The sequence below is a fragment of the Megalobrama amblycephala genome, linkage group LG10 (genome assembly GCF_018812025.1).
Source record: "Megalobrama amblycephala isolate DHTTF-2021 linkage group LG10, ASM1881202v1, whole genome shotgun sequence".
In the NCBI taxonomy this organism is placed as follows: domain Eukaryota; kingdom Metazoa; phylum Chordata; class Actinopteri; order Cypriniformes; family Xenocyprididae; genus Megalobrama; species Megalobrama amblycephala.
In genome coordinates this window covers 29,706,731-29,719,911 of record NC_063053.1, presented here as the reverse complement: position 1 = coordinate 29,719,911, position 13,181 = coordinate 29,706,731, and the positions used below count along the sequence as shown (strand labels likewise).

At 37.3% G+C, this 13,181-nt stretch overlaps 1 protein-coding gene across 1 annotated transcript in view; it reads left to right on the top strand.

The window, feature by feature from the left end:
- Window positions 1–13,181, top strand: part of eys (eyes shut homolog) — a gene marked incomplete at its 5' end in the record, with an annotated part of 227,664 nt that overhangs the window by 208,864 nt on the left and 5,619 nt on the right. Inside the window, 5 exons of the mRNA XM_048203800.1 lie at window positions 3,272–3,454; window positions 6,876–7,042; window positions 8,920–9,064; window positions 11,679–11,853; window positions 11,955–12,127. Coding sequence (XP_048059757.1) covers window positions 3,272–3,454; window positions 6,876–7,042; window positions 8,920–9,064; window positions 11,679–11,853; window positions 11,955–12,127 — 843 coding nt within the window. The remainder of the gene's footprint in view (window positions 1–3,271; window positions 3,455–6,875; window positions 7,043–8,919; window positions 9,065–11,678; window positions 11,854–11,954; window positions 12,128–13,181) is intronic.

The following is a 13,181-nucleotide window of genomic DNA, read 5'->3' as shown; positions in this document are numbered from 1 at the left end:
TATTATTAGGCACCTTTTTTTTTAGAAGTTGCATTCACCATCCACAGGAAGACAGGTAGATTGATCTTTCGAGTTTTTGTTTTCTTTTCTTTTCTTTTCTTTTCTTTTCTTTTCTTTTGACCAACTTCTGTACATAATTGCAACTTTATTATTAGGCACCTTTTTTTTAGAAGTTGCATTCACCGTCCACAGGAAGACAGATTGATCTTTCGAGGTTTTGTTTTGTTTTGTTTTGTTTTGTTTTGTTTTGTTTTGTTTTGTTTTGTTTTGTTTTGACCAACTTCTGTACATAATTGCAACTTTATTATTAGGCACCTTTTTTTTAGAAGTTGCATTCACCATCCACAGGAAGACAGGTAGATTGATCTTTCTGTTTTTGTTTTGTTTTGTCTTTTGTTTTGTTTTGTTTTGTTTTTTGTTTTGTTTTGTTTTGTTTTGTTTTGTTTTGTTTTGTTTTGTTTTGTTTTGTTTTGTTTTGTTTTGTTTTGACCAACTTCTGTACATAATTGCAACTTTATTATTAGGCACCTTTTTTTTAGAAGTTGCATTCACCATCCACAGGAAGACAGGTAGATTGATCTTTCTGTTTTTGTTTTGTTTTGTCTTTTGTTTTGTTTTGTTTTGACCAACTTCTGTACATAATTGCAACTTTATTATTAGGCACCTTTTTTTTAGAAGTTGTATTCACCATCCACAGGAAGACAGGTAGATTGATCTTTCTGTTTTTGCTTTGTTTTGACCGACTTATGTACATAATTGCAACTTTATTTTCAGGCACATTCTTTTAGAAGTTGCATTCAACATCCACAGGAAGACAGACAGATTTATCTTTCAATTTTTGTTTTTTGTTTTGTTTTTTGTTTTGTTTTGTTTTGTTTTGTTTTGTTTTGTTTTGTTTTGTTTTGTTTTGTTTTGTTTTGTTTTGTTTTGTTTTGTTTTGTTTTGTTTTGTTTTGACCAGCTTCTGTACATAAATGCAATTTAATTTTCAAAGGCACATGTATTTTTTTTTTATTTATTTTTTTTGGAAGATGCATTCAAAATCCACAGGAAGACAGATAGATTGATCTTTTGAGTTTTGGTTTGGTTTGTTTTTTTTTGTTTTTTTTGTTTTGTTTTGTTTTTGTATTGACCAACTTCTGTACATAAATGCAGCTTTATTTTCAAAGGCGCATGTTTTTTCTGAAGTTGCATTCAAAATCCACAGGAAGACAGATAGATTGATCTTTCGATTGATCATGGGAGCTTGTGTTGCTGGAAGCAGCTTAATGCGGCAGTGGAGTTTAGAGGACAGACTGTGTTCTCTGATGCGCCGTTAACACCACACTCACCTAAAATAGACCCGTAACATAATAGCACATCTGTCCTAAACTGCCTTACCGCCTTAGCGCACACATCATGTGATTTTCTGTATTTTTATTCCATCATCACCAGGCTCTACGTCATAAGATTAAAGAATCATCTTGTGGGAAGTGTTTGGGATCAAACAGATTTTGTGAAGAGTTGCTCACATGTGCATATTTTTTATTCTTACAGTATGTCTTTATTTCATTTTTGTGTGCTTGTGTGTGGTAAGAGAAGGAAATCAAGAAAAGCAAAATATCTCCGGGTCCAGCCAACACAGCTGACAGAAGGCTATTGAATTTCACTAGAGAAAAATCCTTGCACACAAACGGTTTTTGACTAGAACGAATGAAAATAAATGGGTGATATGTCACCAGTAAAAACTGCTAGTGAGGTGGAGGTTGTTTTCTTGTTCCTTTAGACAGTCACCTCCAGCAACAGCAGCAGAATAATATAGCAGAGAGAACCTTCCTGTGCTCTGCAGTGCCTTTGCATGAAAAGTTAAGCATTAGTTATGGTTATTTGAGGTCATATCTCATACATTGTCATATAGGACATTGACAGGTCAATTTTTAATAGTGCTATCAAATCGATTAATTGTATCTAACATAAAAGGTTGTGTTTACATAATATATGTGAATGTGTGTGTATATATTATTACACTTATTACACATATATATATATATATATATATATATGTATGTATACACACAGACATATATAATGCATATAAATATAATAATATATACATACACACATTATGTAAACACAAACTTATATGTTTGCGATTAATCGTGATTAATCAATTTGAAAGCATAGTTATAAGAGGAATTTACAAAAATAATAACGTGTTGTTTTATTCATGTAGTTTTATTCATCTTCAGCAGTGAAGGAAAAAAAACAGGGAAAGCAAGACTTTGTTTGTGCCTATAATTACTGTAGTTCTGGTTACTTTTGAAGTCTAGAATCATAAATCCCATTTGACTTTGGAAATGAGTTAAATAACGTCCTTATACAGGACTGCAGTTTATCTTAGGATAGTAATTGGCATTCTCAAAAAATACCCAATACATCTGATTAATAAATTGCCGGTTTATTAATGAATTTCACTTTGAGCAAGAAAGCGTAACTCAGCATATGCAGCCTATCACAGAGCTATTACATGACACTGTGAGTGAAGAAATACAGCTGGCCCCATCAAGCCATCCCTGCTAAAAACGCATTCTAGTCCTTCATTAGGCGCTGTGCAAATAAACCGCGACAAGGTAATATATGTGCAATTTCAAAAGGCATCAATAATTCAAGGGGAGAGCAGAGGGAAGAACTTCAATGCTGTTCCCAGAGAGATCCTCCGGAGAGGCTTTGCAGGCTGCACAGTTCATAAAGACAAAATGAGGGGTGGAGAAAACTCTTTAGGTAGCACATTTTTTCACTAGACAAAAAAGTGTATATGCTTAATGTACCCAAGCTGAAATGTTTCTGAGTGATGGCTGCTGGACCAGGGGGTCAAATGTAGAAATTTCTGAAGATTTTCCACCTCTGAAATACATTGTCCAAAGCAGCAGCCATTCACAAATTCTGACCGATTTCTGCAAACATCGCTGTTACGACCACAGTCCATTTACAGAGTAAAATGGCACAAAATGACAATAATTATTGTTAGCAGCAGCATTTTCTCCCCAAAGGAAATAATAGATTTTACAAGCTTTATGTATAGTGCGATATCGCCATCTTGTGTCGCTTTCCCAGACAGCTGCTGGTAACTTCACCTCAGATTCTTGTTTATTCAAAGTTATCTCAATACATTTCTCAAGTATAATTATGCTAACTATAGCTGGAATTAAACCTGCAAATCTTGGATAATCATTTGGATGTATATTAAAAAAATGTTTGTTTATTTTTTTATTACTTTTTCTATTTCTTTGCAGCTGTCAACATCACTCGGCCCAGGTTTAGTGGACTTGATGAATTTGGATACTCATCCTATGTGGCTTATCCCTCTATTCCCAGTATGGGTCATTTTTATGAATTTCACCTGAAGCTCACCTTTGCCAATAATGTATCTGCTTTGAGAAACAGCCTCATTCTCTTTTCTGGGCAAAAGGGACAAGGTGAGTCAAAATGGGAATATTGCTTATATTCGTTACTCCATCTCTCTTTATTTACTACAGTGCATCCCTCAGTGCTTTTAATAGGATGCTGTATATACTGGTGTATGAAAAATAAGAGCTGGAGTCATAGCACTTTTTCCCTCACACAGCTGAGGTCATGTTAGAGGAAGTGAGGTTTGGAAATAGTATCACTCAACTAGGAGATATTAATGGAGCAGCTCCTGTAAAATGTGCTGTAAATGTAAATCCAGGGCCCAACAGCAGAGACAATTTATCTGTGCACAAAACGGGGCGATGATTTTTATTATCTGGCATAAGGGAAAGATCTGTTATATATGAGGTCTCTAAAAATTCTCAGATGATAGAGAAGAAATTTGACCAGGGAATTTTAAAAAAGACTGTAAAGATAGTAAATAGTTTGTAATATAGTAATTATAAAAATGTTGGACTTGTTTATCAGTAAAATATTTAAACATCTTTAAATGACAAATAATTAATAATGAATAATTTTGTAATTAATAATTAATTAATAATATAAAAAAGTCTTGTTTACCGGTAAAAAGTTACATATTTTTAATTTTTAATTTACTTTAGAATGTAAATATTATAGAGTTTATTGAGAGTAGTGTTCAGAGAATAATGTATTTCTTTTTTTTTAGTTTTAAGCAAAAAATCTTATTTTAAAAATACAACCCGAATTCCAGAAAAGTTGGGACATTTTTTAAATTTGAATCAAATGAAAACTAAAAGACTTTCAAATCACATGAGCCAATATTTTATTCACAATAGAACATAGATAACATAACAAATGTTTAAACTGAGAAATTTTATAATTTTATGCATAAAATGAGCTCATTTCAAATCTGATGCCTGCTACAGGTCTCAAAATAGTTGGGACGGGGGCATGTTTACCATGGTGTAGCAATCTTCTTTTCAAAACAGTTTGAAGATGTCTGGGCATCGAGGTTATGAGTTTCTGGAGTTTGGCATTCTTGCCTGAAATAGGTTTCCAGCTGCTGAAGAGTTTGTGGTAGTCTTTGACGTATTTTTCATTGAATTATGCGTCAAATGTTCTCTATGGTGAAAGATCTGGACTGCAGACAGGTCAATTCAGCACCCGGACTCTTCTACGACGACGCCATGCTATTGTAATAGCTGCAATATGTGGTTTTGCATTGTCCTGCTGAAATACACAAGGCCTTCCCTGAAATAGACGTCGTCTGGAAATCTTTATATACCTTTCAGCATTCATAGTGCCTTCCAAAACATGCAAGCTGCTCATACCATACGCACTTATGAACCCCCATACCATCAGGTATGCTGGCTTTTGAACTGAAAGCTGATGACACGCTGGAAGGTCTCCCTCCTCTTTAGCTCAGAGGACACAGCATCCGTGATTACCAACAAGAATGTCAAATTTGGACTCGTCTGACCATAGAACACTTTTCCACTTTGAAACAGTCCATTTTAAATGAGCCTTGGCCCACAGGACATGACGACGCTTCTGGACCATGTTCACATATGGCTTCCTTTTTGCATGATAGAGCTTTAGTTGGCATCAGCAGATGGCACGGCGGATTGTGTTTACAGACAGTGGTTTCTGGTAGTATTCTTGAGCCCATTTAGTGATGTCATTGACACAATCATGCCGATGAGTGATGCAGTGTCGTCTGAGGGCCCGAAGACCATGGGCATCCAATAAAGGTCTTCGGCCTTGTCCCTTACGCACAGAGATTTCTCCAGTTTCTCTGAATCTTTTGATGATGTTATGCACTGTAGATGGTGAGATTTGCAAAGCCTTTGCAATTTGATGTTGAGGAACATTGTTTTTAAAGTATTCCACAATCTTTTTATGCACTCTTTCACAGCTCTGCCCATCTTTACTTCTGAGAGACTCTGCCTCTCTAAGAAATCCCTTTTATAGCTAATCATGTTACAGACCTGATATCAATTAACGTAATAAGTTGCTAGATGTTCTCCCATCTGAATCTTTTGAAAATTTCTTGCTTTTTCAGCCATTTGTTGCCCCCGTGCCACCTTTTTTGAGACCTGTAGCAGGCATCAAATTTGATGTGTAAAATTTCTCAGTTTAAACATTTGTTGTGTTATCTATGTTCTATTGTGAATAAAATGTTGGCTCATGTGATTTGAAAGTCTTTTAGTTTTCATTTTATTCAAATTTAAAAAACGTCCCAACTTTTCTGGAATTCGTGTTGTATATATCTTAAATATCTTATGAAGTATCTTTAATATCTTAATTTGCAATCTTGTTTAAAAGTATTTATTGTTTTAAGGATATTGTTTCTTGAAAACGACACAAATACCGATTAGGAAAATGATTTTCTGCAGAGTGACACATGTCTTCTTTCTAAATGTAGAAATTTAGGTAATACTTCATTTCAATTGTCCACTTTAGACATTCTACTAACTATAAGTAACTTTGCAACTACATGTCAGTTAACTCTCATTAGAGTATTAATTGACTGTCTGCTTAATATCTGCTAACACTTTATTTTGATGATCGCCCAACAGACATTCTACTGACTATTAGTAACTTTGCAAGTACATGTCAACTTATTCTACTAACTCGAACCAAAAAAATAAGTCTAATAATACTCTAATGCGAGTTAGTTGACATGTAGTTGCAAAGTTATTAGAATGTCTATAATGGACTGTCAAAATAAAGTGTAACTGAAATTTATATCCATAACAAAAACCAACAAATTACATTCCTGTTGAAAGTGCCATTAAGAAGACTTGTCGTTTTGAGAGACACAGCATCTCGGTCAAGTTTCCTCATGCCTTCAGCTTCTCTGCCACCATCGGCAATTTATTTTAAGGTCAGTTTCAGTGGCTGCTAACTGACACGTCACTGCTACGAACATGTTTAATCAAAAGACAGGCAGCTGAATAAAAGAGTAAGGGGGGTATGAATCTTCCTCAGTTCAGCGAGTGTCTCCCGGGATTATAGTTTAGGATGATTCATCGAGGGAAAGAGAGAAGAGGACAGCACTGTGAATAATGAAGCAATTGTCAAGGGAGCCGTGCAGCACAGTGGAGAACAAAATCAAAAAGAAGGAATTGGAGAGGATAAGAAGGCAACTGTTCACCTGATAATTGGCCAGATAAATTGGAGCGTTAGATCCATTAGCTCAAAAGAAAAATAAATGACATTTTAGAGATGGTCGGCTTGACCTAAACCACTAGTGAAAATGCTTTGTAAATTTGAAAAGCACTTGACATACTTTACTAATTTATTACTTTTTGCATAATAATTGAGTGACCTCATCAAAATTAGAGATTCATTTTACCTCATCACTTTTTCTTTGTGTTGCATTACAAAAAATGAAAGATTTCCAATATGGTCTCAGATTTTTGGACCCCACTGCATGTGCTAATTGGATTGTGTGTTTTTATGAAGGCATCAGTGGAGACGACTTCTTCGCATTGGGGGTGCGGAACGGCAGGATTGTTCATAAGTATAATCTTGGCTCGGGTTTGGCAACAATTATCAGCGAGCGCCTGAATCCCAGGATCAACATTCACACAGTGCACTTTGGAAGATATCTGAAAAATGGATGGCTGAAGGTGTGTTTTATATTTGCAGGAACATAACAAACTTTTAAATGAAAGTTATTTCTGGGCTCTTTACTTTTATATACACTACCGTTCAAAAGTTTGGGGTCAGTAAGATTTTCTTTTTTTTTTTCTTTTTTTTTTTGAAAGAAATTAACTTACATTCAGCAAGGATGCTTTAAATTGATCAAAAGTGAGGGTAAAGACATTTATAATGTTATAAAAGATTTCTATTTCTGTTCTTTTGAACTGTTCATCAAAGAATCCTAGAACATGTCACAGTTTCCATAAAAAATATTAAGCAGAACAACTGTTTACTATTAATAATAGTAAGAATTGTTTCTTGAGCACCAAATTGGCATTATTAGAATGATTTCTGAGTAAAATTCAACTTTACAATCACAGGAATAAATTACATTTTAAAATACACAAATGATGCATAATATTATGACCACTGACAGGTGAAGTGAATAACACTGATTATATATTAGGCAGCAAGTGAACATTTTGTCCTCAGAGTTGATGTGTTAGAAGCAGGAAAAATGGGCAAGCATAAGGATTTGAGTGAGTTTGACGAGGACCAAATTGTGATGACTAGACAACTCCAAAAGTGCATCTCCAAAACTGCAACTTTTGTGGGGTGTTCCAGGTCTGCAATGGTCAGTATCTATCAAAATTGGTCCAAGGAAGGAACAGTGGTGAACTGGCGACAGGGTCATGGGCGGCCAAGGCTCATTGATGCACGTGGGGAGTGAAGGCTGTCCCATGTGGTCCGATCCAACAAACGAGCTACTGTAGCTCAAATTGCTCAAGAAGTTAATGCTAGTTCTGATAGGAAGGTGTCAGAATACATAGTGCATCACAGTTTGTTGCGTATGGAGCTGCATAGCAGCAGACCAGTCAGAGTGCCCATGCTGACCCCTGTCCACCGACTAAAGCACCAACAGTGGGCACGTGAGCATCAGAACTGGACCACGGAGCAATGGAAGAAGGTGGCCTGGTCTGATGAATCACATTTTCTTTTACATCACGTGGATGGCCGGGTGCGTGTGCGTTGCTTACCTGGGGAACACATGGCACCAGGATGCACTATGGGAAGAAGGCAAGCGGGTGGAGGCAGTGTGATGCTTTGGGCAATGTTCTGCTGGGAAACCTTGGGTCCTGCCATCCATGTGGATGTTACTTTGACACGTATCACTTATCTAAGCATTGTTGCAGACCATGTACACCTTTTCATGGAAACGATATTCCCTGGTGGCTGTGGCCTCTTTCAGCAGGATAATGTGCCCTGCCACAAAGCAAAAATGGTTTGAGGAGCACAGCAATGAGTTTGGGGTGTTGACTTGGCCTCCAAATTCCCCAGATCTCAATCCAATCGAGCACCTGTGGGATGTGCTGAACAAACAAGTCCGATCCATGGAGGCTCCACCTCACAACTTACAGGACTTAAAGGATCTGCTGCTAACATCTTGGTGTAGATACCACAACACACCTTCAGGGGTCTAGTTGGAGTCCATGCAACGTCATAATGTCATAACACCTTCCACAATATCAGGAAGGTGGTCATAATGTTATAATAAAATAGAATAGTTATTTTAAATTGTAATAATGTTTCACAAAATAACTGTTTTTACTGTATTTTTGGGTCAAATAAATGCAGGCTTGCTGAGACTTATTGCAAACCACAAAATGGTGGTTTAGGTTTCACGTTTACATAGTACTTTTAAGATAGTACTGTACTGTTATAAAATAATAAACCAATTATATTGCTGTAGATTTGAAATGCAATCCTATTGGGGGGGATGTGGAATGGAAATTCAAAGTGTTTTCCTGTTTTGAGCCACTTTTGACCATGTTGACGTCACATTGCTGTGATCTTTTCTGAACAGGTTGATGGGCAGAAGAGGAGAACGGGTACATCCACTGGACCGCTGGTGGGCCTGAACACCTTCAATCAACTTTATGTGGGTGGATATGAAGAATACACACCTGAGCTATTGCCTGCGGGCTCACGTTTCCAGAAAAGCTTTCAAGGTACTGTGTTTTTTCCTGTTTTACTATTATTATCGTCTTGTTTGATGTCTTGATTCATGTTGTCAGTGATGAAATCAGTCTTTCTTTCTTGGATCATCCGTTTCGTGATGTGTCTGCAGATCTGATGAGACTCTTAACCTTGTGTGCAATATGTGTGCAACCACCCATCACAAAGCTTTATTACAACAGACATTTTAATGTCAACAAAATATGGCCTTTGCAAGTTGGTGTTATCATTCTGAGGGAAATTGCTTGTAAAATGTAATATCTTCTGATCAGTTAAAAGTTAACAAATAGTAGTATGGGATTTGCCTTAAAAACTTTTAAACCATTTAAAACTTTAGCTTTGTAAAGAAATTCACATAATCACCAATCTACAAAATTAATTTTCCAACATTTATGGATATGCGTTTAGATAAAAATGTTGTTAGGGTTTCAGATTCAGTCATGTGTGTCCAAACATTTCACTGGTATTATCAGTTTTATCTCTGTAGTCTTATTACACAGCATTTCATCACAGCTGTGAAACACGCTGAAGTGAGTAGGATGGAATGGATCTTTTGTCTCAGGCTCTGGATGCTTACAGTCAATGGAACTCATTCATGAAACAAGCAGAACAAATTTCTTTGGAAATCGTTCATAAAACCGCCCTCACATAAATTGTTAAATAAAAAATAAATTGTTGCCTCATAGAAATTCTGTGCAACGATCTTAAAGGCAAGCTAATTTTGTTCCAAATTTAAATGAAGGGATATTCAGTCTTACAGTCAAGCAGAGCCAAAGCACAACCAAAACAATGTTCTTCTGCAAAATGCGTGGTTTTGTTTTTTAACCGCCAGCAGGCCAAAAGTTACATTGCTTTTAAGCACAACATCATGAAAACATTTGAACTGATGACAAATGGGCCAAGATACGTCCTAACCACTGCATGTCTTGTCATTTAGTCGATGCTGTTTAAGAAATGCTCAGAATTCAGTACAAGTCTTTCTCTATTACTGCATAACATAATTTCAACTCATCCCTCAGTTTATAGTAATTCACTTACAATGGAAGTCTACTGGGCAAATAAAGTACAGTTTCACAACAGCTATCTTGGGGCCTCTTCAACCTCAAATTATATTGTTGTAACTGCTTGATTATGATTTTAAATGGTTATTGACTGAGTATTAGATTATGAATTTAATAGTAATATTCAGTTATGAATATATGAACTGATCTCATGGAGCTTGAGGCAGTCCCTTTATATTCATACCACTCATCTGTATCTGCCACTCACTGGATATTTCATTTCATTTTTGCTATTTACTTGAAAAAGAGCAACAGCTCAAACTCAGAAATTTTTGCACCCATTTCACCATGATGGTGCTTTCCAAAAATAATTGCAAATATTGTCAACACCATGTTATTGCTGGAGAGAGCCATGTGCAAAAATTAGAAGCTATTATTGTATGAATTTCCTGCCATGGCACAAATGTTTCTTCTTGTTCCGAATATTACATTTACTAGTCTTTTAGGAAAACACTCCATTGGATGCCTCCAGAGCTGCTGAAAGCAATATTGTGCTTAGTATAAGATGAACACTACTGTTCATAAGTTTGGGGTCAGTGTGATTTTTTTTTTTTTGGTGTGTGTGTGTTTTTGAAGTCTCATATACTTATCAAGACTGCATTTATTTGATCAAAAACACAATAAAAAAGGTATTATTGTGAAATTTTATTCACAATATATTATTGAATTTATTCTTGTGATCAAAGCTGAATTTTCAGCATCATTACTCCAGTCTTCAGTGTCACATGATCCTTCAGAAATCATTCTAATATGCTGATCTGCTGCTCAAGAAACATTTCTGATTATCAGTGTTAAAAACAGTTGAGCTTTTTATTTTTGTGGAAGCCTTGACACACTTTTTTTCAAGATTCTTTCAAAAATTCAGAAAAACAGCATTTATTTGAAAGACAATTTTTGTAACAATGTCAATTTTAAAAAAGAAAATCCTACTGACCCTAAACTTTTGAATGTTTGTGTGTGTGTGTGTGTGTGTGTGTGTATTTATATATATATATATATATATATATATATATTTTTTTTTTTTTTTTTTTTTTTTTTTTTTTTTTTTGAGCTTGACAGCCTGGGGAAAGTTACTTTTAAAATTAATGCATTACAATATAATGTAAAGTAACTAATTGCGATATTTTTTCTTACTTGGGCTGGGCTGGGCTTGCTCGTTTGTTTTTTAATAACAACAAAAAAGTTCTATTTTTGGCAAATGCAAAGGCCCTTTCACACCAAAAGTGAAATGAATAAGCCTCAGGCTATATTTACGCCTGTACAGTACAGGGCGCAGCTCAAACAAACCTTTCAGCGGTGCTGCCATTCTAGATTAAAGAATAAGAAGACACAGGAGAAGGAAGTTCAACACTCTTATATCTAAATCTAATCAAAAGTCATTTTTGCTTATTAGTATGGTTGAATTGGATCATTGAAGGTCAGCAGCAAAGTAATCAGATTAGTTTTTCAAGTTACTTGTAATGTGTTGCCCCCAACGCTGCTGGTCACCATTAATATGAGGGTGAGTAAATAATGACAAATGTTCTCTCTCTCTTTTATTTTAAAGGCTGCATTTTCGATTTGCTGTTTCGGACGAGACGAGATGGGAAGTTTCAACCTCCAGGAGGGCCTGAGGGCAAGCCAGAGTCAGGACGTAATGTGGGGCAGTGTGGTGTTGATCCTTGCAACCTGGTCATCTGCCAGAACGGAGGCACCTGTGTGGACTCTGGATCCTCTGTGTAGTAAGACTTCCACTTTAGAACAAGCACCTGTTTGAGCCAACTTGTGCAAGTGAATGACTGACAAACATTATTATCCCTTTCTCTTTGGCCTTCTCCTCCAGCTGTCAGTGTGTGTTTGGATGGAAAGGTGCTCTTTGCTCTGAGAAAGTGTCGTTCTGTGATGCCGAACACATCCCACCGCCCTCCTGCGCTCGCGGCTCCACCTGTGTGCCCCTTCCTGATGGATACACATGCCAGTGCCCCCTAGGCTCTGCTGGACTCTTCTGCCAGCAAGGTTAGACAACAATCAATCTGACCTCCAGAGAGCTGCTAGAGGGTCTAAGGAAGGGTGCAGAGAAACACTGTGTAAAAAAGATAACAATAAAAAAAAGTAGTAAAAATGTAAAATTTGCCAGTTTTTAAGCTGTCTCATTTTGCTTTCTAAAGATTGATGACAACTATTTTTATTCTATTGATAACTATATTTTTATGTTTATTTTCATGTATACAGACTTCTAATTGTAGGTAGAAAAAAATACAATCTTTTTAAATTAGGGTGTAACGCAGTTCATATATACGGGAAGGAGGCGGCGGCAACTGGCGAACGTTTAACAGACTTTAATAATATAAAATAAACCAACAACAAAATGAAAGTGAAATACAAACATAATAAAACAATAAAACTCCTCCTTTTATGCTTCCGGAGCTCCTCCATGAGAGATATGAGACCGGTGCAATGCACAGCTGACGCTCGTTATGACTCGCATCACTGGCCTCACGCTGGTCCCTCACGGCTCTCGCCCCACCCTGCTCGTCAGTCATCACATACCCCCATCACCCCTCGCAGGCCGGGGGTTACCCACGAGACTGCGCTCTACTCCCCCTGGAGGCAAGTCTCAGCGGCCGAAGCACCTGGAGGTAAGGACAGACGAGACGAAAGAAAAGGAGACAGAAGCACAAGGAGCGACAGAGACGAGAGAGGGAAGATAGGAAAAAGAAAAAAAAATCTTAGTCCGGTTCCCGGACACATTGTCGATCGGTCCTCAGCCAGCCGAGAGGCTCTTCCTTGCGGTGCCATGCGATGGTACTGGATGCTCAGTGGATGGCTCGATCCTCCTCCGCCTTCTGGCAGTCGGCGATGGCTTCTCTGGCTGAGGGCAGCCGGCAGCGAGTCCCCCTTTCCCTGCTCCTCCACTCCCTCTCGGACGGGAGCCACCCTACCTCAACCCAAGTGTACGGCAGCGAGCTCTCCGTCCCACCTGATGTATACTCGCTCCAGCATCACCGCCTCAGGCAGCCACTCACGGTCTTCACTCTTCCGCGCTGCCCGACCTCCTCAGCACCGCGAT